Source organism: Rana temporaria, chromosome 4 (genome assembly GCF_905171775.1).
Source record: "Rana temporaria chromosome 4, aRanTem1.1, whole genome shotgun sequence".
Lineage (NCBI taxonomy): Eukaryota > Metazoa > Chordata > Amphibia > Anura > Ranidae > Rana > Rana temporaria.
Genome location: NC_053492.1, coordinates 229,158,055 through 229,183,151, shown reverse-complemented (window position 1 = coordinate 229,183,151; position 25,097 = coordinate 229,158,055). Strand labels below are relative to the sequence as shown.

Genomic DNA, 25,097 nt, shown 5'->3' with positions numbered 1-25,097 from the left:
ATAATTCCTCACCACACCCAAGGGGAAGGGGTGAGGATAGAGGGTACAGGGACTGGTGCTCACCTATAAAGCCATGTTAAAAAATGTTGACATAGAATAAAGAATACTGTTATTACTGTCAACTTTGCAAATAATGTATACTGACCTTATTTGTTACATTAAGCTTTTAGTGTTTTTTTAGTTGACTATTGCGTCCAATGTATACAGTCATCAGTTAAAGTGTATCTGTAGTTCAGTCTTTCTTTGGCTACAGTAGGGAACAGTTAAAAACCCCTGTCAATTTTATTTGCTGCCTGTGTACACTAAGGCCCCGTACACAAGACCAAACATGTATGCTGAAACTGGTCCGCGGGCCGGTTTCAGCATACATGTTCGGTCGTGTGTAGGCGCGAGCGGGCCGAATTCCAGCAAACATTTGCCCGCCGGGCCTTTTCCCAGCGGGCAAATATTCCTGGACGTGTTTTAAAACCGTCCGCTGGAATCCTGCCCGCTCGGACATGTACGGTCGTCAGTACAGACCTACCGTACATGTCCAGGCGCCCGCCGTCCCTCGCATGCGTCGAATGACTTCGTGGAAGCCTTTAAATGGCAGGCCCGCCCACGTCTCCGCGTCATCGCCGCGTCATCGTCGCGGCGACGACGCGGACACGCCCCGCGTATTGTTTACGCGCGGACTTCTGTACGATGGTCAGTACAACCATCGTACAGAAGCCCTCTGGCAGGCATGTACGGTGAAAACGGTCCGACGGACCGCTTTCATCGTACATGTTTGCTCGTGTGTACCGGGCCTTAGGCTGGGATCCCCATATCCAATTCGTAATAGCAGGTGATTGTGATCGGCTCAATCAATCACCTGTGAACCCAGCCTTGTTCTGTTGACAGTGCTAGTGGCAGAAGCACGTTTTGCCTAGTGATACACTCTAGCTGTAATCTAACATAAGTATATTGTTATAAAAAGTAGTTTATTTTAAATCCGAGTACAGTGAATAACGTGCAGCTCCTGCAGACTAAGGCCAGCCATGCACCAAGCAAATATATTTTCTGTGGTTGCAGGAAAAGAAACAGTGCTGACAGGGTAATCCCACCTCCTGGGCCATTGTTTTCTAGCGGCAGGGGGGGGGGGGGAGCAGGGGAAGCCATCCCTGCCAGGAGAAGGCAGTGATTATTGATTAACTTGGTACAGTCAACCTGCCCATACACGGTTCAAATCTCGGCCGGTTCCTGCTTTGAATCGTGTATGACCTGCCTTAAACAGTAAACAGGACATATTTCCGCAGAGACTTGCCTTTCAGTATCGATTTTGAATTAGTTACAAAGCTAAGCAAGGTTTCATCAATGAATATCAGTTATGCATTGGTTTGTTGCCTTGTATTGAAATGTTAAAATGTTATCTTTAAACTTAATTAATAGATTTACAGAGATGAAAAGAAAGCAGTTTTATTTTACATTTTAATGTGCTTGCTTACCCTGTAATATGCATCTGTTAATATTGAGGTCAGTATGTAAGCAGTGAGGGTGATGGGACCATTGAGCCCACCCTGGAGTTCTCTGTGTATTACGTGCCCAGGCTCAGAGAACATACCACTGTTCGTATCCTGATTCTGTATTAAAAAATTGACTGCATTTTCTAAGACATTCGAATCTATGTATATAAAAGGCCGAGCTTGAAGGAAACATCTGAATACAAATGAAGTGAGCCTGCAAAAAGAACATAATATATATTGGGTCAAAAAATGAGGTAGAAAATTACTTGATCTTATACACACGTGTTTTGAAAGATAATATTTAAATATCCACAGCTGGTATTTTTGAAGACTACTCACACCAGAGGCTATGTCTGGCACACCACCATTTTTGCTTTTTTTTGGGGGGGGGGGGGTTAATGGAAATATTTGTGACAGTTCAATAAGTTCTATTGGCCATAGCATGGTGTGATGTGGTGTATTGGGTCGCTCCATGCTGTGCTGGTATGCACAGTAGTATAAACTGACTTGATGGGGAACGAGGCTTTTTGCCTTGTCTTGCATTGGCAGTCCCAATGCACTTGATATGAATGGACCCCCAGAGATCTTGAATTTTTAAATATTTTAAAAAACATAGAAAACCTGAACTGAGTAACCTGAACAACAGAGACTAAAATTACATACCGTATATACTCGAGTATAAGCCGACCAAAATATAAGCCGAGACACCTAATTTTACCACAAAAAAATGGCAAAACGTATTGAGTATAAGCCTAGGGTGTCCATCTGCATGCCTCACTGTGCCTCACTTTGACTCACTGTGTCCATGTGCATGCCTCACTGTGTCTATGCCTCACTGTGCCCATGCCTCACTGTGCCCATGCCTCACCATGTCCATGCCTCACTATGCCCATGCCTCACTGTGTACATGACTAGACTGACGTTTAACATGGGAGACTATGGAAGGGGTGCCCGGCTTTGAAAAGGTCCCCCAGACAATAAACTTTGCACACTTGTAGATGAAGAGTAGGGCTACATGTGTGCCAAGTTCCTGGTCCAGGGGACCTACGACCGGCCGGTACCGGGTCCCCAAATTCACCAGAGAAATTATCATTTAACATGGGAGTCTATGGAAGGGGTGCCCGGTTTGAAAAATTGGTGCTCCGCGGCCATAGGTCCCCCAGACAACAACCATTGCACACTTGTAGATGAAGAGTTGGGCTATATGTGTGCCAAGTTTGGGGTCCAGAAGACCTATGGCCGGCCAGTACCGGGTCCTCAAATCCGGGAGATCAGGCACAAAAAGGTGACTCGAGTATAAGCCAAGGGGGGCATTTTCAGCACAAAAAAAAACGGCTGAAAAACTCGGCTTATACTCGAGTATATACGGAATTTGAAAAATATAGACAAAGCTTAGCACAGATCTTTCTTTCTTTCCATTTTACCAAAACAGGGATTTTGTGAAGCTCTATTTTTGTTGAGAAAAAAAATTAAACCAATAACTGGGAATGCTCCCTGTGAAACTTATGAATCTCTGTAATTTCAGCTACACAACAAACAGACATACAGAAACGTTATAATGATATATTCAACTTGTAAATTATGTATCACTGTTTCTGTACCTGATGGAATGTAATTACTGGGTATTGACCTGTGTGCCCTCCTTTTTCTTGAAATGCTATTGTGTAAATAATTCTCTCTAGGTCAGACATGAAAACTAAGTGTTCATGCAAAATTACTTAGTATAGTCAATAACTTGGTACGTGTCATTTGAAAGTACTTTATAATTTTGTTTGCATTTACATTCGATTTTGGAATAAATGTAATTTCCCGAATTCAAAAATCACACTCACTGTTAGAAATTTATGTGTTCAAGAAAAAATTTCCATCCGACTCCTTTGAATTTTTTTGCCACTGCAGTTGAAAATTATTGTCGAATTGACCCCTCTAATGATTAGAAAATCTAACAGATTCTTAAAATAAAAAATTTCCAACAAAATCCCACTAGTTTATGGCCAGCTTAAGAATGGGAAAACTTTAATTTTGTTAATAGCGTAATCTAATTTTACTTACAGTGCTCTATTAAACTTAAACATTCTTTTATGAGAGTTTAATTCTGTTTTAGGTTTGTATGTGTAGTACCCTCTAGTGTGCTACTAGTGTTAGTGCAGGCAAATTTATGTTTGCCTCATGGTTAGTTTGTGAGTCACAAATTGGGTCAGGCTGGATGGCTTCACAGAGGCAGGTCTCTGGTACCTCCCCTTGGATCTAGAAGTTTTGAGAAACTTTTGGATGTTAGTGAGCTGAGGCTGATCTACATACTTGGTCAATCCCCGGGCAGGATGTCCTAGCAGGCTAGTCATGCCACCAGGGGAGTCGGGTGGAACATGGAGAGCTGATGAGTCTGTTGGTGGCCTAGGAGGGACCACTAGGTCTGGGGGGGGGGGGGGGGCACTGCCTCCAGGCTGGGCTCAGGCTGGCTTGGGAAAATCCCAGCAGCAGTTTGGTTTGAAAAGGAATCTGGCCTAAGGAGCATCAGGGAGCAATGAGGGCTGAGTGAGTACATCAACACACTCAAGGATTCACAAGGGGAGAGACTGCCACATGTAGCAAGCCTTAACCATTCATATCCCTTACCCTGGGAGATATTCAGAGCAGCCAGGTGGGCTTATGGACAAGCAGCCAGAAGGGCTTGCAGTTCCTGCAGGCAGTAGAGCTGTGAAAGTTCTGTAGAGAAGAGGAGAAAATCCTAAACTCAGCTTACAACATACTGTGCTATTTTCTAGGGGCTGAGTGCTCCTAGTCCTCAATGGACTTTTTGCTTTTGATCATTAAGGACTGTTGGAGGCCAGGAGGGAGAACAGTCCAGGATTTTGTACATAGGAAGTTGTCCCCGTCCATTGTTTCAGTCAAGTTGGGCATTCCATAACCCCTCTACCCCCATCCAAGTTATCACTCCTAATAAAACAACAAAACCAAACTCAAAGACTGTTCCTTGTTTCTGGATGTGAGTGGAAATGCTTGTTGCCTGGCTGTGCAGCGATAGGAGAATCAGTCACCAGAAACCCCTGCAGGGGTAGTGCTACATATGGTTTCCATATTATTTGATTTGTAAATGTGTGACCAACATCAATATGCAATTTGCTTACCAGGTACTTCCAAACGTATCATAATTTCCAAAGGCACTAAAAGAACCATCATAGTGGAGATAAAGTAACTCCCTCTGGTAACCTGAATGTGTAGGAATACAAAGTGGTATTAGCATTAGGGCATATAAAAGGTGCTTATTTCAAATGATTATGCAAATATCAGTAGCCCGGACTGTAGTATCCCCCATAAACCAATAAATGTATACTGTATATACAATATTTTTTTATAAACTACAATCCAAACAGATCTCAGCATGTTATATTTGACCACGTCTTCTCATTTTTCATGTTAAACACTGTATTCATGGTAAAAAAATTACTATTTGCCCCCACCAAGCAAAACAAATAACAATTCTGAAAGTAGAGACCCTGTAGAATAAAATGATAGTAATTTATTGACGCACGATATTTGCGCAACTGTTTAGTATATTTTCAGTATAAAACATGCAAAAAAATTGATTTTAATGCACACAAACATAACATAAAACACATTTTTTGTAAAATATAAAGATTTGGTTGCACCGAGTAATTAATACCAAATATATCAAGCCTTAAAATAGTACATGCCTGTGAAATGGTGAATACCAGTAAATAAAGTATCAAGAACTATCAATAGGTGATACTTTAAAAGCCTTTACAAGTCATCACTTTAGAGTTAAAGCACAGCAATACACTTAAAGCGGAGTTCCACCTAAAAATGGAACTTCCGCTTAACCCACTCCTTGCCCCCTTACATGCCACATTTGGCATGTAATTTTTTTCAGGAGAAGGGGACTTCCTGTCCCACTTCCTCCTTCCGCCGAGGGGCAGGTAAGGCAATTAGCTTAATCGCCTTATTGCAGCCCCTCCCTGTAGGCGAGCACCTGTCCAATCGGACAGCGTCGCACCGCTCACGCATGCGCAGTGCCGCTCGCGCATGCGCAGTGGGTGCCCGGCCGTGAAGCCGAAAGCTGTCACTGCCGGGTGTCCACACTAGGAATGAAGACGCCGACCGGCGAGGGGGGGCGAGGAGCGGAGCCCCGGCCGGCACGTCGCTGGAGCCGTGGAGCAGGTAAGTGTCTGTTTATTAAAAGCCAGCAGCTACACTTTTTGTAGCTGCTGACTTTTAATAAACTTAAAAAAAGGCTGGAACACCCCTTTAATTTATTTACATTCAAGGAATGTGGCATCCTCCCCCTGTTTTTTTCCTGAAGTTAACACAATGTCACACATGTAATCAGGGCTGTGCTTGATCTGCGGTGCACCCAACATTGCAGACAGGAATTTGACAGCTCTGAATCTTAGCTGAGCTCTTTCAGATTCAGTGATTAAGAGCTGATCTGGGAGCAAATGTTCTCTGGTCTGCTTCAGCTCTCCATTCTGACAGCATTTTCCATGGCTTAGGCTCCCCAGAGGAGGGAGAGAGCCCTGGAACCACGCTGGCTGGTGTAGCAGCCGGAAAGGGGGAGGGACACATTTGCTTTTACATGAAAGCTGGAAGAAGCCTGTGCCATACGAGGGACATTGGACCATAAAAGTAGAGGTAAGTATTGCTGACTTACCTCTCCACTTTAATACTACTGAGGAAAAATGTTGTTTGTTTTTGTTTTGTTTTTCATCATATGCACAGTTTAATTTGCCTAGATTTGTGACAGGTTTTACTACACGGAACCACCATTTTCTGAAAATGTTGGATGAGAGCAGAGACTGGGCGCCATTAGCAATATCCCAAACAGGGCCGGCCTTTGCGGTGTGCGAGCTGTGCGACCGCACAGAGCGCCCTGGGCAACATAGGGCGCCGTGCGGCCATCACAGCTCACAGCAAGCTCTGCCACCAGCACAGCGCCCGGCCGCGAGTTGGACAGATCAGCAGGGAGATCGGAGCTCATTGAGAGCTCCAGAGAGAGAGAGATGAGCTGGGCGTATCACAGCCAGCTCTGACATCTCTCCCCTCCCCTTGCTTGCCCGCACAGCCAGTTAGAGGAGAGGAGCTGCTTTTACTCCTCCCCTCCTCTCTTCCTCTCCTTGTGTCTGCCCCGCCCACTCTCCCCGACATACAGGGAATGTGGGCGGGAGTTTTCAAGCACAGCAAACAGAAGGGAGAGATGGAGGAGTGTGATATCCATCCAGTCAGTCCCTCCTGCCGAGTGAGTCCTGTACACTGATGTAGGGGTGGTCTTCATTCCCTTCTCTCTCCCTCTCTCTCTCCCTATTATGTATCTTTCTTTGTCTGTCTGTCTATCTATCTTCCCTTTGTTTCTTTCTATATATATTTCTTCCTTATATCTATCTATCTATCTATCTATCTATCTATCTATCTATCTATCTATCTATATATCTATATATCTATCTATCTATCTTTCTTCCTTCTATCTATCTATCTTTCTTCCTTCTATCTATCTATCTATCTATCTATCCATCCATCCATATATCTATCTATCTATCGTTTTATCTATCTATTATCTATCTATCTATCTATCCATCCATCCATCCATCCATCTATCATTTCTTCTTTCTCTCTCCCTTTATCTATCTATTTTTTATTTCTTTCTTTCTTTCTTCCTCCATCCTCCCTTCCTTTCTTCCTTTCTTTCTTTCTCCTCCCTTTCTTTCTCCTCCCTTTCTTTCTTTCTCCTCCCTTACTTTCTTTCTTTCTTTCTCCTCCCTTTTTTTCTTTCTTTCTTTCTCTTTCTTTCTTTCTCCTCCCTTTCTTTCTTTCTTTCTTTCTTTCTTTCTTTCTTTCTTTCTTTCTCCACCCTTTCTTTCTTTCTTTCTCCACCCTTTCTTTCTTTCTCCTCCCTTTCTTTCTTTCTTTCTTTCTCCTCCCTTTCTTTCTTTCTTTCTCCTCTCTTTCTTTCTTTCTTTCTTTCTTTCTTTCTTTCTTTCTTTCTTTCTTTCTTTCTTTCTCCTACCTTTCTTTCTTTCTCCTCCCTTTCTTTCTTTCTTTCTTTCTTTCTTTCTTTCTTTCTTTCTTTCTCCTCCCTTTCTTTCTTTCTCCTCCCTTTCTTTCTTTCTCCTCCCTCTCTTTCTTTCTTTCTCCTCCCTTTCTTTCTCCTCCCTTTCTTTCTTTCTCCTCCCTTTCTTTCTTTCTTTCTTTCTTTCTCCTCCCTTTCTTTCTTTCTCCTCTCTTTCTTTCTTTCTCCTCCCTTTCTTTCTTTCTCCTCCCTTTCTTTCTCCTCCCTTTCTTTCTTTCTCCTCGCTTTCTTTCTTTCTTTCTCTTTCTTTCTATCCCCTCCCTCTCTTTCTCCTCCCTTTCTTTCTTTCTTTCTTTCTCCTACCTTTCTTTCTTTCTCCTCCCTTTCTTTCTTTCTTTCTTTCTTTCTTTCTTTCTTTCTCCTCCCTTTCTTTCTTTCTTTCTCCTCCCTCTCTTTCTTTCTTTCTCCTCCCTTTCTTTCTCCTCCCTTTCTTTCTTTCTCCTCCCTTTCTTTCTTTCTTTCTTTCTTTCTCCTCCCTTTCTTTCTTTCTCCTCTCTTTCTTTCTTTCTCCTCCCTTTCTTTCTTTCTCCTCCCTTTCTTTCTCCTCCCTTTCTTTCTTTCTCCTCGCTTTCTTTCTTTCTTTCTCTTTCTTTCTATCCCCTCCCTCTCTTTCTCCTCCCTTTCTTTCTTTCTTTCTTTCTCCTCCCTTTCTTTCTTTCTCTTTCTTTCTATCCCCTCCCTCTCTTTCTCCTCCCTCCTCCCTTTCTTTCTTTCTTTCTCCTCCCTTTCTTTCTTTCTTTGTTTCTCCTCCCTTTCTTTCTTTCTCCTCCCTTTCTTTCTATCTCCTCCCTCTCTCTTTGTCCTCCCTTTCTTTCTTTCTTTCTTTATTTCTTTCTTTCTCCATTTCTTTCTTTCTTTCTCCTCCCTTTTTCTTTCTTCCTTTCTTTCTTTCTTTCTTTCTTTCTTTCTTTCTTTCTTTCTTTCTTTCTTTCTTTCTTTCTTTCTCCTCCCTTTCTTTCTTTCTTTCTTTCTTTCTTTCTTTCTTTCTTTCTCCTCCCTTTCTTTCTTTCTCCTCCCTATCTTTCTTTCTCCTCCCTTTCTTTCTATCTCCTCCCTCTCTTTCTCCTCCCTTTCTTTCTATCTCCTCCCTCTCTTTGTCCTCCCTTTCTTTCTTTCTTTCTCATTTTTTTAAATCTATCTATCTATCTATCTGTGAAGATGGGGGGGGGCGCCACAGGATTTGCTTGCACAGGGCACCTGAACACCTAAGGCCGGCCCTGATCCCAAACAGAAAATGACTGTTGTATTCACAGCATACTTCAAAATTTTACTTTGTTTTACTTTTTTTGCATTATAATTACCAATTGTCATATTACCTTGTTCCATGAACTTTATCGATTTTTCCCTTATATTTGCATCGATTTGATTAGTTGCTATTAAGTACAGAAGAATGTATATATTTGGTGCAAATACAATCATGTTTTGTTCTCCACAGCCGTATGGCATTGTTATAAGTTTGTCAAGACCGTTTATTGAAGGTCCAAGAAGATCTCCTGTTGAAACACAAGAAAATATTTGGATTAATACCAGTATTATCTCAGTCCCAATTTCAGTTTCTATATAATGTACTTCAGTGAGTAATAAAAGCAACATAAAGATTCACTCCTTCCATCTGGGTCAAGCCAAGCTGGCCATAAAAGTAAAACATTTTCTGTGCAATCAAATGAGGAGATGGCTAAACAAACAAGGTGTAGACAACTGTTAACATCATAAGCATGATTTTGAAAGGTCTGCGTCCAGAGGCGATCATCTGCTGTTTATCACTTGAACCACCTATTATATGGAAACACCACAAATAGCTGCTTGTGTTGTTAATCTCCTCTAGCTTTGAATGGGGCTTCGCACCAGCAGCTAATCGCAGGTAACCTGGCTGAGTCTCCTGTGGGTAGTCGCAAAGGGCCCAATTAGCAAGTGCGAATGAGGCCTAATAATCGGGAGCCAAGAGAACCGATGAATGGACCAGCTCCTGAATTGTTTCTCCTTTGCAAGGGAAAAAGGCACATTGCATATTTTTTTCCTTGCTAGAGGGAAGTCTGTAAAAAAATAGAAATAAAGATAGATTGACTAGATTAGGGCTTGATCTAGGATAAAATTAGTGTAAGTGTTGGCGTTAGGACCAGTGTCAATATTAGTGTCAGAATTGGTGTTAGTGGCCCAGATTCAGGTAGAATCGCGCAATATTTGCGTGGACAAAGAGCAAATTTTTTTCTCTGCGCCCACGCAAATATTGCGCTTTGCCCGCGATTCACGGAGCAGTTGCTCCATAAATTGCGCGGGCAATATGCTAAACAGCCGGGCACAAGGCTGCCTAATGTAAATGATCCCGCCGGGGGCGGGAATCATTTAAATAAGGCGCGCTCCCGCGCCGAGCGAACAGCGCATGCTCCGTCGGGAAACTTTCCCGACGTGCATTGCGGCAAATGACGTCGCAAGGACGGCATTTGCTTCTAAGTGAACGTGAATGGCGTCCAGCGCCATTCACGATTCACTTACATAAACGACGTGAAATTTTAATTTCACGGGCGGGAGGCGCAGCTATACTTTAGCATTGGCTGCGCCTGCTATTAGCAGGAGCAGCCTTATGCTAAAGGCGCCGTACGGAAACTCCGTACCTTGCGTACGCAGGGCCCGCGCAACTTTTGTGAATCGGTGGTAGTATGCAATTTGCATACTATACGCCGATCACAAAGGCCGCGCCCCCTAGCGGCCAACGCAAGAATGCAGCCTGGGATGTGAAAGCATAAGGAGGCTTATGTTTGTCACATCCTAGGCTGCAGTCGGTGTAACGAGGTTCCTGAATCAGGAGCACTCGTTACACCGGAGCAAGTAAGCACTTGCGCCGCGCAACTATGGTTGCGCGGGCGCAAGTGCTTCTTGAATCTGGGCCAGTGTGTTTTGGTTAGGATAAATTACTGTTTGTTTGCATTTACCTTGTTTGGGGTCACATGAGTAGTTTTATACCACCCACCTGTGAGTGGGCAGAGTTTGGGTATCACCAGGCATCACCCAAAGGGTATATAAATAGCAGACCATGCAGAACTAACCCCCCCCCCCCCCTCCCTCTAAACCACATCAGCATTTTGAGTGTCTTCTTGTGATTGGGACTCGCACAGTGGACCAGGTCATGCAAGACACAGTTTTATCACTTTGATAAAAGGCATCACAAAGGTAATGCCTGTGCAGGGACCGCCCTGTCTTTTCTCCGCTCTCCCCTATGGGGGGATCGGATGAACACGGACCGTCTGTCCGCGTTCATCTGATCCGCAGACGGAAGAAAAAATAGGGTTTTCTTCCGTCCGCAAAATCGGATCTTTGCGGAGGCGGGTGATAACGGGTGTCAGCGGATTTTTAATCCGCTGACACCCACAATCACATAGGGACCAATGTATGTCCCTTTTTCATCCGCAAACGGATGGATGAAAAAGTGGAAATACGGTCCGCACGTCTGAAAGGGGCCTTAGTCCTTGGCTACTCCAATATTGGAGTAGCTGGAGATCAGTGTTTCACTATTGTCGAAACATGTAAAACACAGAGCCTCCACACAGATGCCTACCTAATAAAATGTAGGGAAATAAATATGTCAATTTTCTTGCTCCTTTCATAATAACATAAGATGGTCTGAACTATGTGACAGATGTGCAAATTTTTTCATAAAGGGAACAAATTCACGAAATTAAACAACTGTTTATGCAGTAAGCTACTAAAAGCAGCAGACATCCTAAAATTATTTGATAAATTGAAAAAACAAGGAATTCTTACCAACTACTGTGATAAATGCTTCTTCACTACCTTGTACCAAATCACTGGGGAAAGCAAATGAAAAGTTCTTTGATACTGTACTAGGTGCATTGGCACTACCACGAACATCAAAAAGTGTAGCTTCTGAATAATAATTCTTCACACCTTCAGCCTTTGAAAAGTAAAATATATAAAAAAAGAAGCATTATTTCAGGAGGCAATGTTAATGTACATATCAGATGTTTTTAAAGCGGTTGTATACCACTGGACTTTTTATTCTTCCTGCAAGGTAAAGTCATAATGTGCAAGTATGCATCGCATACTAGCACATTATGTGAAACTTACCTTAAAACGAAGCTGTTCCAACATCGCGATGTCAGCACTGCAGCTGCTTCCATTTTCACATGTTTTGCTTCCAGGTTTGCAGGCTTTGACTCTGTTCCGTTCTCGGCAAAGGGCTCGGAAGGAACAGCACCAGTGGCCCTTACTTCAGTGATGTCACTGGCTGCATGCAATGTAAATATCTCCAAAACGGTACACGTTTACGAGATATTTACACTACCTATGGGTAAGCCTTTGTATAGGCTTACCTATAGGTAAATGTCAGCATGTGAGTTTTTCCCTATGATTTTCACCTACTTATCCTTGGATTTGTGGAACTACTGCAGTTAGCGGAGGATTATTTCCCCAGATGCTAATCCAGTGGGATGGACCGAATGTTGGGAGACATTGGCTGGTTAAAAAAAAAATGTCCGACATTTGGCCCATGTGTATGTTAGCAGGTCTGACAGTTGGACGAGCATGCTGGAAAACCAGCAGCCGACTGACTCCCGACTGGCCAATGTCTGAGAGAGCTGACTGAAGTGTTCTGAAATAGGGCCATCCCTTGTCAGAACACAACAGCTCAGAGTGGGAGATCGCTGTAATAACGTTGGATCGTTGATACAGTGGCTCCAACCAGACTGTCATTTTTTTAACTAAATAAAAAAACGATTAGTGTGTACTGTACCAGGCTTAAAGCTGTAAAAGCTATGTTTGTCTAATTTGCAATATAATAGGCATGCACTTCTGGTGAGAAAAAGTCTGATTGGGTTGAAGATTCACTGGGTGTTTTTTACGATCTGGGACATGTTTTCTTGATATACACAGTTTTACAGAACTTTTATTGGGACTGTTCAAATATTTTATTTTTATGAACACATTTTTATGTTTTATTCATTTATATATTTTTTTTATTTTTGTTTTTTCACCACAATATTTTTTGCATTTTGTATTTGTTGATAGATGAGTGCACACGGTTTGCACTGATTACTAGTGCTATACCTGTTGGGGACTTTGGGTTCCCACTGTCTGCATACCTTTTCACATTTTTGGGGGGTTATTTTAGTATAGCAGCTGGTTGTGTTGTATTACGGTTATAAATTATTTAATTTTTTTACACTGTAGAGCGGAGGGGTTTATTATTATTAATCCCAAACCATTAAGTTATTTTCACACAAAGAGTCTGATCAGGTCAGTTTTTCAGTTAGACCTGTTCATATGGTCTATTTACCCCTATAAACCGTCAGGTATAAACGGACTGCAACAGAACAGCCTGCTGTGAAGATGCTCTAAAGGAAATATGAATACAGAAATATTGGTGATATAGTTGTTTGATATGGCAGGCTCCAGGGCTGTATTTCCAGCTTCACTCGCCAGTCATTTCTTGACTTGCAACAAGGATACAGTATAGGAGCGTTTTCAGACTTGGTTGGCTGCAGCCTGCATGCATGTTCTAGGTCAATAGCTTACTAGATAGTGAAGCCAGAATGATGATGATGACAGTTCCAAAGTCTACAATTTTAAAGTCAGTAAAGTTAGCTCCTATAGCCAGGATTCAGAAAGGACTTCCGACAAAGTATCTCCAGATACGCCGTTGTAAGTCCAAATGTGCGCCGTCGTATCTATACGCGTATTCTTGAAACTAGATACGCCTGAAATTTGCCAAGATACAACCAACGTAAGTCTCCTACGCCGTCGTATCTTGGGTGCATATTTACGCTGGCCGCAAGGGGCGCTTCCGTAGATTTACGCGTCAAATATGCAAATGACCTAGATACGCCGATTCACGAAGGTACTTATGCCCGTCGGATTAAGCTACGCCGTTTACGTAAGGCGTACGTCCGGCGTAAGTTTACCCCTCATAAAGCAGGGGTAAGTCATGTTAAGGTATGGACGTCGGAAACGTCGGAACAGTGTCGTATTTTACGTTGTTTGCGTAAGTTGTACGTGAATGGGGCTGGGCGTAGGTTACGTTCATGTCGAAAGTGTTGAGCCGATGTATCTTAGGGAGTATTTGCGACGTGATTCTGAGAATTTGCGCGCATGCGCCGTTCGATCGGCCATGCATTTACATGGGGTCAAGCTTCATTATAATACAATACGCCCACTGCCTTGCTACTTTGAATTACGCTGGCTTACGCCGGCCCATTTACGTTACGCCGGCGTCCATATGGGAGCAAGTGCTTTGTGAATACAGTACTTGCCTCTCTACGTTACGTTGGCGTAGCGCATATGAGATGTGCTACACCCGCTCAAAGATACGCCAATGTATCTGAATCCCGGCCTATATATCTATCTATAGATGAGTGACTAATAGAAGATCTAACAGCCAACAGAATAAATGGCGGAAATGTTTACTTTTCCCGGGATAATAGTATACTAGTATGATAAAGCTCCAAAAGAATCACTTATCAGTTCACTATAATGCAAAGTGGTAGAAGTCCATCAAAAACAGGTAAGAGCGCTTCCCAGAGGGGGTAATCTGATGCGGGGAGGAGCCGAGAGAGCTGCCAAGGGACCCCAGAAGACGGCGTTCGGGCCCACTCTGTGCAAAACGAGCTGCACAGTGGAGGTAAGTATGACATGTTTGTTATTTAAAAAAAAATATTTGAACCTTTAATATCACTTTACGTATTATTATCAGGGTCAAACTGTAAATACAAGAGAATTTTGGATCATAGGAAGACAATTTATGTTTGTTCCCATATTATAGGTAACAACCAGAAATTATACGTTTTATTACAATGCAAGACCAAGCATATCAGCCACATAGTGTACAATATATAAAGTCATATAACCTATATTCAAGAATATTCAAGGCTCTTTTTAATACCAGGATTATGACTTACCCTTACTACAAAATATCTGGTCAAAGAAACAGTTGTTGCATTTGAAGTTGCTGTAACAGTTATTGTAATATTGCCAAGTACTTTTGGCTTTATAGGAAAGAAAACAATAGTTCCATTCGCTTTGAGGATGTTCACATTGCGCTGTCCTGCTACAAAGCCTGTGTTATTATTGGCTTCAATTATGTCAAATGAATTGCTAGATGCCAGTGCAATTGAAACCTGAAACACATTAATAAATTGGGTCAATATACTTTATATTTAGTATGTCCCTGTATTATTAGCATAGCTAAAAAGGAACTTGTCACAAATGTCAAAACAATGCCAAAAAATGTAATAAAAAACAAACCTGCATATCTTCTGTTAAGGAATTTGACAACATTACTTCCAGGATAAACTCTTCGCCTCTTGTTAACATATTTGGCATATTAAATGTCATGGTAAGAGGTTTCGTCACAGACAGCTAGGTATAAAAAATAAAATATAAATAAAATATTGTTTTAGCATAAAAAAATAAAATAAACAGAAAACCTATAGCTTATTTGCATGAACTACAGATGACAATAAATTAAAAATGGAAAGAATATAAACATTTTTTAGCATTGAAGGCTAAGTGCACTCGGTGCAGACATTTCAGTTTTGGATAAATGCTGGTTGTTTGAATTACTGGTTCATGGAGCCCCTGAGGCAAGATCTATGCACCTGAGTTCTCAGGTCTATGCATTTTATGCAGCTTAAAGGTTTATCTCCCCTGCGCATTTTAGCAACTATACAGTTGCAGAGTAAAGAAGTATTTTTTATTTTATTCAGTGAACAGAATTGCCCATTTACACAAACAGGGTGGATGGAGCAACCCACTCTCAACCGGACATTGTGCTCTGACAGCGGCAGCCGTTGATTGAGGCCCCATACACACGATAGAATTTATCCGCAGATACGGTTCAGCGGACCGTATCCGCGGATAAATCCTCTCTAAGATTTCAGAGGATTTCAATGCGATGGCGTGTACACACCATCGCATTGAAATCCGCGCTGAAATCCTCTGCCGATGACGTGTCGCGCCGTCGCCGCTATTATGACGCGGCGACGGGCGCGACGCTGTCATATAAGGAATTCCACGCATGCGTCTATTCATTACGGCGCGTGCGGGGAATCCCTTTGGACGGATGGATCCGGTAAGTCTGTACAGACGAGCGGATCCATCCGTTGGAATGGATTCCAGCAGATAGATATTCTGTGCATGTCGACAAATATTTATCTGCTGGAAATCCATTCCAGGGGAGATTTATCTGCGGATAAATATCCGTTGGCGTGTACACACCATAGGATCTATCCGCAGAAACCCATTTGATGGGATTTATCTGCGGATAGATTCTATGGTGTGTATGGGGCCTGAGAAAGAAAATTTCCAACATGTCACATCGGCAGAATTCAATATAACGATCGATGTCAAGGAGGGGCGGCTCACACACTGTTCAAAATTTAGCTGGTCCTTGCCCAACTGGCTAAATTTGGATCAGTGTGTGGCCAACTATACACCTCCCATTTTCCTAGACCTAGATCAACTTCCTTTTGCCACCCACCTGCTACCACAATTGAATGGTTAGCCTTGTTATCCAATGAAATGGTCACATTTTATAATAACTCATCAAATATCAATGTTTTCCCACTGTCTGTAGTTAAAGGGTCACTAAAGGAAATTTTTGTTTTAGCTGAAATGACTGTTTACAGGGTATAGAGACATTTAGCTGGATTCACGTAGGGCGGCATATGTTTGAGCCGGCGTAGCGTATCGTATTTACACTACGCCGCCATAAGTTAGAGAGGCAAGTGCTGTATTCACAAAGCACTTGCGTCCTAAGTTACGGCGGCGTAGCGTAAACGTGCCGGCCTAAGCGCGCCTAATTCAAATTGTGAAGAGGTGGGCATGTTTTATGCAAATAAATCGTGACCCGACGTGATTGACGTTTTTTACGAACGGCGCATGCGCCGTCCGTGGACATATCCCAGTGCGCATGCTCCAAATTACGCCGCAAAGACTTATTGGTTTCGACGTGAACGTAAATTACGCCCAGCCCCATTCACGGACGACTTAAAAATTTCAAAATTCGACGGGGGAACGACGTCCATACTTAACATTGGCTAGGCCAGCTTTTTGTTGGACTAACTTTACGCCTGAAAATGCCTTACGTAAACGGCGTATCTTTACTGCGACAGGGAAAAGTGTACGTTCGTGAATAGGCGTATCTCGCTGATTTACGCATTAAAAATGATTAAAAATAGATAAAAAACAATTATATAATGTACCTGCAGTTTAGTTTCGTTTTTGCTGTTGTTTCCTGGTTCTCTGATGTACAGAGACAAAGAACCAATAGAGGGCAGTGATGCTTTGTAAAACGAAACTGGATTGGTGCTGACACACAGTAATCACACCTCCTTGATTAGTCACCACAGTGAGAAATCTCCCAGTACTGTGGTGATCAGGAAACAGACAACCAGGAAGTGTCCAGAACAGAGAGGAATTACAGAAACAACAAAGCAAAAACGAAAAATGAGGACATGAAACCAGGACTGCAGTAAGGTAAAGGAAGTTATTTAGCTAAAAAAAAAAATTCCTTTAGTGACCCTTTAAGGCTAGAAGAATATGTAATATTTACAAAGTTGCACTTTACAGAGCTGCAAAACACTTTCAAGCCTTCTGGCTCTTCCCCAGGTGCATCATTTATTATTCCCAACTTTACTACCTCTCTATAGTTAAGGATCCACATGATTCTGATTCAAAAACGTATTTAAGAAAGTAAAGAAAACTCGAAATTACCTCAATAGGCACACCAGTAATCCCCAGCCCAAGTCCCTCAGACATAACAAATGCAGTGGCCACCCATGTAGTATTTTTGTCTGGCACAGTTACTTGAAGATTTCTTGATAAACTTGAGCTGTTGAAAAACATGGTACTGAATTACTACTTTTCATTGCTTTAGTATTCTTGCAAACACATCAAACGTTTTCTGTAACTATTCTACATGTGCAGGTGGCCTGGCAAGGAGACCTAAATGCTATTTCTTAAGTCTATTCTTGGTGCCACTATTCTGAACGAAAGAATACAGACTGTTTGACGGGGAGATAGAAGCACAAAACAGAGCAGTAAAGTGGTTTGATCAGGGCATATCACCAGAAAGAAACTCCTCCAATGGATAACCAGGTCCTCCAATCCAATGCTAAGTACACCCCCACTAGGCTGTTGGCATCAGGAGAGATGTGAGCAGGAATGGGGTGTAAAACCATGGGGTGACTATGTACCTAGCAGTCCCCAAAGTGTAGCAGCGTGAACAAACTTCAACCTTGGAGCAGAGTACCTCAACTAACATGTTTTGAAGCTCATGCCCTTCATTAGAGTGATGAGGTACTAAGAGAGCCATAAAATAAAGTAAGAGAGGGCATTTATTTGGTGCCCAAAGGAGCTGTCTGACATCTGGACACCTTAAGCCAGATGTGACCATGCAAATAGCAGGCAAGCTTCAGGTATGATCCTGTGTGAAGTCAGAGCTCTGGCTCTAAAGAAAACAGCGTTCATTGGCTGTTGAAACTAGTCAGCTTGACATCAGCACTTCATCTGGGAACTAGCAGTTGCTGAGGATATACTCTGTCTCTTCCACCGGCTTCCTGCGCTCTTTGGTTGGCTGCCTGACTTCACACAGGATCATACCTGAAGCTTGCCTGCTATTTGCATGGTCTTACTGCAGCACGGATCACACAGTGGAGAAGCAGTGTGCTGCTGTCTTTTCATGTGTGTGTGCCGCCCAGCACATTGAAACCCCAGCTTGTGTCCTGTGAGTATAATGGGGTATTGAGAGGCTACACAGGTGAAGGACTGTTACCAACCAGCTGGTGAGCTCTGTCATCTTTACCTAATGTTTTACATTATGGACATACCAGCTTGACCCCTGTGTTTCATACTCTCCCCCATATTTGCAGCCCAGCGCCATACCTGTGCTATATATGTACCTATTGAAGCCTGTGCACACTTGCGTTAATCACACTAATGTTTTTCTATGGACTGCATCTGAGTTCTATTACCATTGTGATTAGCAAGTTTTTGTCCTACTGACAAAGTGACAGATATACCTCCACGCATCCATCCAACCAACACCCTTATCTCTGGATTTACCCTTTTCAAACAGCATATTCAGCTCACTGGAAACCCCCCTCCCCTTTCTACACACAGGACTGTTCAATATACTAAAGTCTGGGAGTGTTCCCACTCTGAGCTGTGCTCCACTAATTGTGTGCCTGAATCAGGTGTGTTTGGTCATTGAGTTATGTATGTGTGATGCGCAGCTGCAATTCCCTTGATTTTAATTGACAACGTTGTCTTTTTTAACTGTGATACCACTCTGTTAATCTGCCATTTTCTATATGTGTTTTTGTTGCACTATATATCTTTTTTCTACTTAATAAAATTCAGTGTTTTTTCCATAGTGTTCTAATTTTGGTCTTCTTTGGGGGAACATTGGAACTGCATCCCTTGTGGATGAAGCTGGAATATTTTCATTGAATTATTTTTAGATATATGATTATTATCAATTTTTTTGATTTGGTTGATCCAGGCTAAAACCACATTTTTTGTAAGCTATTAACACAGGTTGCATAAGACATAAAAATAAATACATACATGAACCCTGGGTTTAAAATGACCCATATGAACATGCACTGTATATACTGCAAATGTGTAAAACTGTAATAATCTCTACTGACCACTAGGTGTCATCAGAATTCACACATGGTCCAAATAATAAAAGAAGTTCTCAATAAAATCAAAGTGAAGATTCATGGTAACAAAATAGGTTGTGTAACAAATTGTGTATAAATAGAGTCCCTGGAGTAACCCAATTAGTGCTGGCAGGAAATATTACTATAGAGATCATAATTTAAAAAAATAAAACACAATGAAAAAAGTTAAAATTATATTCATCAAATCTGGTTTTATAGTGCTGCCTAAGTAGTTGAGTCTGCAAGGTCAAGTCAAACAATAGATGACATAAGAGGATGAGTAGTAAATACATTTACACCTACCCTTGTTATTGAAAGAGTGTTTCTTGTGCCCCATAAAATAACATGCAGAGCAGTTACATTTCCCACATTTGCATGACCCAAAGATGTTAGAAAACAAAGCAAAAGGTGATAGTGGGAAAGCTGATGGGTTTTGGAGATGGGCCCAGAAACATGCAGTGTAGCTACACTACTAACCCAAGGTTGAAGTCTGGTCCCCCCTGCCACAATTTGGGGACTTCTATGTACAGTATATGATCAGAACATAGTTTTACAGTGCTCAGATGATATCATCCCTGCTCACATCACTCCTGATTGTGGCTACCTAGCAAGAGTGTCATTAGCATTGGTTTGTATAACCTGGTTCTCCATTGGAGGTGTTGCGCCCTGGTGGTACGCAAACCATTTTATTGCATGTGCAATTTCATTCTTTGTATTCATTAAAATGTGATTTTATTTGCACCATCCAATGCACTCTGTTTTGCATGTTTATATGGTCTTTGGATATATATAGCTTGCAAGGACCAGCAAATTGCTCTTGGTTCCAGTGAAGCATAAGGCCTCGTACACACGACAGAGTTTCTCGGCAGAATTCAGCGAGAAACTCGGTCAGAGCCGGATTCTGCCGAGAAACTCTGTCGTGTGTACATTTTCGGCCCGATGGAGCCGCCAGGGAAATTGGCGAGAAAATAGAGAACATGTTCTCTATTTTCTCGTTGTTCTATGGGAGAACTCGGCCCGCCGAGCTCCTCGGCGGCTTCAGGGCTGAACTCGCCGAGGAACTCGACGTGTTTGGCACGTCGAGTTCCTCGGCCGTGTGTACGAGGACTGATACATTTGAAAATGTTCCTTTTTGAAAGGGAGAGCTGCTACTGCTTTGCTCATCCAAATACCCTCCTGTGCATAAAACATTATTTCTTATTGCATTTTTACATTGACAGAGAAATAGACCCAAATAGACAACATTAGCTAGAGTCAGAAAGACTTAGGCTGGCGTATCAGTAGATACGCCAGCCTAAGTCTGAATCTGCGCCAACGCAAATTTAAGCGTATTCTGGTAACCAGATACGCTTAAATTAGGCTCAGATACGAGCGGCGTAAGTGTCCTAAGTGTACTTTTTAGGCTGACCGCTAGGTGCCGCTTCCATTGCGGTCGGCCTAGAATATGTAAATGAGTAGATACGCCGATTCACAAACGTACGCTTGCCCGACGCAGTAAAGATACGCCGTTTACGTAACGCACTTTCAGGCCTTAAGTTATTCCATCAAATAGCTGGAATAGTAATGTTAAGTATGGCCGTCGTTCCCGCGTCGAAATTTAAAAATTTTACGTAGTTTGCGTAAGTCGTCCGTGAATAGGGATTTACGTCATTTACGTCCACGTCGAAACCAATAGGACCGTGCGGCGTACTTTGCCGCAATGCACACTGGGATATGTACACGGACGGCGCATGCGCCATTCGTAAAATACGTCAATCACGTCAGGTCACCCCTCCATTAACATAAAACACGCCCCCTCAGCCGATTTTGAATTAGGCGCCCTTACGCCCGCCCGATTTACGCTACGCCGCCGTAACTTAGCAGGCAAGTACTTTGTGAATCATGTTCTTGCCTCGCTAACTTACGGCGGCGTAGTGTAAACAGGATACACTACGCCGCCGCAAAGTTAAGACGCTCTACTTGAATCTAGCTACATGTCAGTACTGGTATTTGTCAGAAAACTGAGTGTAAATGAGAGTGTTCTGTACAAATACTGACTTATAAAAATTGGTTTGTGTAGGTTTTGTGCCTCCAGGACGGAAGGGGGGCTCCTGCAGTACTTAAAGAATGACTACACTTTTGTATGATCATTCCTTATGTTCCCCTGTCCCATCCCAACATACATACACACATAACACTGAATTTCCTAATATTCATCTGTTCATGCTACTTCAAAATCCACTCTGTAATTGAAGCCACGTGACCATCGCTGCAAACCCTCTGGGTAATCCCTCGCTTCATTTGTACAAGTGCAGAGAACAATCGCATTCATTCCTTTGGAGGGGCCATTTATCTTTGGGACGTATAACAGACAACCTGCCTACAGGAATTATTAATATTCTTTCTCTAAAGCAATTTTGATTGGTTTAGTTCTCTTAATAGAAACCAATTGGTTTAACCTGTCCTATGCATGTGCTGTATGGCAAATGGATTTTGTTGGAATTTCTAGTTCTAGCAGAATTTTAAAAACACAGATTTTATTGTTATAAAGATAGGGTATTGTGGTGCAGATAAAACACTAATGCCGCGTACACACGATCGGTTTGTCTGATGAAAACGGTCTGATGGACCGTTTTCATCAGACTAACCGATCGTGTGTGGGCCCCATCGGTTTTTTATCCATCGGTTAAAAAAGCTAGGAACTTGTTTTAAAATGATCTGATGGTTAACTAACCGATCGTCTGTAGGCACGTCCATCAGTTTAAAATCCACGCATGCTCAGACTAAATTAGGGGACAGGAGCGCTCGTTCTGGTAAAACTAGCGTTCGTTATGAAGATAGCACATTCATCACGCTGCAACAGACAGAAAAGCGCGAATCTGATGGTTAACTAACCGATCGTCTGTAGGCACGTCCACCGGTTAAAAATCCACGCATGCTCAGACTAAATTAGGGGACGGGAGCGCTCATTCTGGTAAAACTAGCGTTCGTTATGGAGATAGCACATTCATCACGCTGTAACAGACAGAAAAGTGCGAATCGTCTTTTACTAACACAAAATCAGCTAAAGCAGCCCCAAGGGTGGCGCCATTGGATTTGAACTTCCCCTTTATAGTGCCGTCGTACGTGGTTTACGTGACCGCATTCTGACACAATCGTTTTTTTAACTGATGGTGTGTAGGCACGACTGATCATCAGTCAGCTTCATCGGATAACTGATGAAAAAATCCATCAGTCCGTTTTCATCGGATGGACTGATTGTGTGTACAGGGCATTAGGCTGCAGTTTCTTCCTTTCTGGTGTTTGTCTAGTGTATTGAATCTTTCAACAGAAGACAGAAAAGTGGTCCCTAAATGTTAATGAAATTACACTAGTGTTGGGATCACTTGTTTTTAACCACTTGCCGACGGCGCACCGTCATTATACGTCCACAAGATGGCTCTGCTGGGCGAGAGCACGTAATATGACGTCCTCTCTCCCAGCCGCCACTAGGGGCGCGCGCGCGCCGCCGGTGGCACGCACGCGCGCCCCCCGCGCGCCCCCGACCCCCGTGCGTGTGCCCGGCGGGCGCGATCGCCGCCGGACACACGCGATCGCTCGGTACAGAGCGGGGACCGGGAGCTGTGTGTGTAAACACACAGCTCCCGGTCCTGTCAGCAGGGGAAATGCTGATCTTCGGTTCATACAATGTATGAACCGAGGATCAGTGTTTCCCCTAGTGAGGCCACCCCCCCCCCCCACAGTAAGAACACACCCATGCATACTTAACCCCTTCCCCGCCCCCTAGTGTTAACCCCTTCACTGCCAGTGGCATTTTTATAGTAATCCAATGCATTTTTATAGCACTGATCGCTATAAAAATGCCAATGGTCCCAAAAATGTGTCAAAAGTGTCCGAAGTGTCCGCCATAATGTCGCAGTACCGGAAAAAAAAATCGCTGATCGCCGCCATTACTAGTAAAAAAAATATAATAAAAATGACATAAAAATACCCCCTATTTTGTAAACGCTATAACTTTTGCGCAAACCAATCAATAAACGCCTATTGCGATTTTTTTTTACGAAAAATATGTAGAAGAAAACGTATCGGCCTAAACTGAGGAAAAAAAATATTTTTTTATATATTTTTGGGGGATATTTATTATAGCAAAATTTAAAAAATATTCATTTTTTTCAAAATTGTCGCTCTATTTTTGTTTATAGCGCAAAAACTAAAAACCGCAGAGGTGATCAAATACCACCAAAAGAAAGCTCTATTTGTGGGAAAAAAAGGACGTTAATTTTGTTTGGGAGCCACGTCGCACGACCGCGCAATTGTCTGTTAAAGCGACGCAGTCCCGAATCGCAAAAAGTACTCTGGTCTTTGGGCAGCAATATGGTCCGGGGGGTAAGTGGTTAAAGCATTGAGAACATAGTTTAAATAAGCATCTGGGCCAAAACATTATTTTCCTATACCAGGTAAACAGAAAAGGTGTTTAGTATATATATATAAAAAAAAAAAGCAAAGTCCTGCTTTTCCTCACTGTAGACAACTCCCAGTCCGATAGGTGAACCTTGCAAATGCGCTTGCACAGCAAACAAATTGCCGTTCACTATTCACAGAGTTTTTTTCTTTTCAAATTTCTGTAGCACAGCCCCCTTCTTCTGAGGATTCCTATTTCTTTTAACAAGCCAAGTATTCTGGCAGGTAGACTTGTGGCCAGGGTGACCAGGCTGCGGCCCCACACAATTATTTTCCGCAGCTTGAACTCCAGGCCCAACAGAGGTTTCCTAGGATCATCATTTCAAAGAGAGACTGATCTAGTTTCCTTACTAGCAATGACCTTGGGCGTGTTCTGATCCTAGTCTGTACTGAGCCAATCATCTGCAGCCAGGGCATTCCCTGCATCACAGCCACAAGTATACAATGACCATGTATACATGTGACTGCTGGAGAGGAAATGCCTCAGCCACATACGATTGGCCCAATATACTGACAGCTTCCTGGCGGGCTCACTCGGGTGGGTTCGGACAAGGTTCTGACACGCCAGAGCTCATGGGTTTGGACTAAAATCAAAACACACAAGAGCACCAGTCTTCTTTGGAACCCACAACCATCTCAGACTGCATTCTGGGTGAAAAATATCTCCCATCTACCGCCATGTGGATCATTTTAGCCTAGCATCTGTCACTATATATATATATACACACACATATACATACACACATGCAGTATATATATATATATATATATATATATATATATATATATAAATGTTATATATTGAGAACTAACATATTTATAGCTGCTCAGGGTTTTCTATATTCAATCACCCATGTAAGATCTCTCTTTGTCTTTAAGGGGCAGATTCACATACATTTAGATAGGCGCAGCGTATCAGAGATACGCTACGCCGCCGTATCTTACCTGGCTTTAAGTGGAATCCAGGAAGATTTCGCGCCGTAAGTTACGGCGGCGTAGTGTATCTCTCTGCGCGTAATTCAAATCGGCGGGTAGGGGGCGTGATTCATTTAAATGAAGCGCGTCCCCGCGCCGATTGAACTGCGCATGCTCCGTTTCGAAATTTCCCGCCGTGCTTTGCACGAAATGACGTCGCAACTACGTCATTTTTTGAACTTAGACGTGACTTACGTCCATCCCTATTCACGGACGACTTACGCAAAAAAAAAAAATTCAAATTTCGACGCGGGAACGACGGCCATACTTAACATGGCAAGTCTATCTATACTGGGGTACACTGCGCTACACTGTTTTGCACATTTTTCTTTACACTTTATATCTAAGTTGTAGTGTTTAGCAGCAGGACGTCCTTCTCAGGACCCTATCTTAATTGTTTTATTAACATACATTCCTTACTAAGCGCAAATTATTCCCATT

The 25,097-nt window shown here is 42.6% G+C and overlaps 1 protein-coding gene across 1 annotated transcript in view; it reads right to left on the bottom strand.

Moving 5' to 3' along the window:
* Positions 1-25,097, bottom strand: part of LOC120937037 (CD109 antigen-like) — a 124,684-nt gene that overhangs the window by 22,238 nt on the left and 77,349 nt on the right. Inside the window, exons 19-25 of the mRNA XM_040349959.1 lie at positions 17,290-17,407; positions 14,821-14,934; positions 14,475-14,693; positions 11,326-11,476; positions 8,883-9,059; positions 4,613-4,694; positions 1,467-1,698 (exon numbers count right to left, since the gene is read on the bottom strand). Coding sequence (XP_040205893.1) covers positions 1,467-1,698; positions 4,613-4,694; positions 8,883-9,059; positions 11,326-11,476; positions 14,475-14,693; positions 14,821-14,934; positions 17,290-17,407 — 1,093 coding nt within the window. The remainder of the gene's footprint in view (positions 1-1,466; positions 1,699-4,612; positions 4,695-8,882; positions 9,060-11,325; positions 11,477-14,474; positions 14,694-14,820; positions 14,935-17,289; positions 17,408-25,097) is intronic.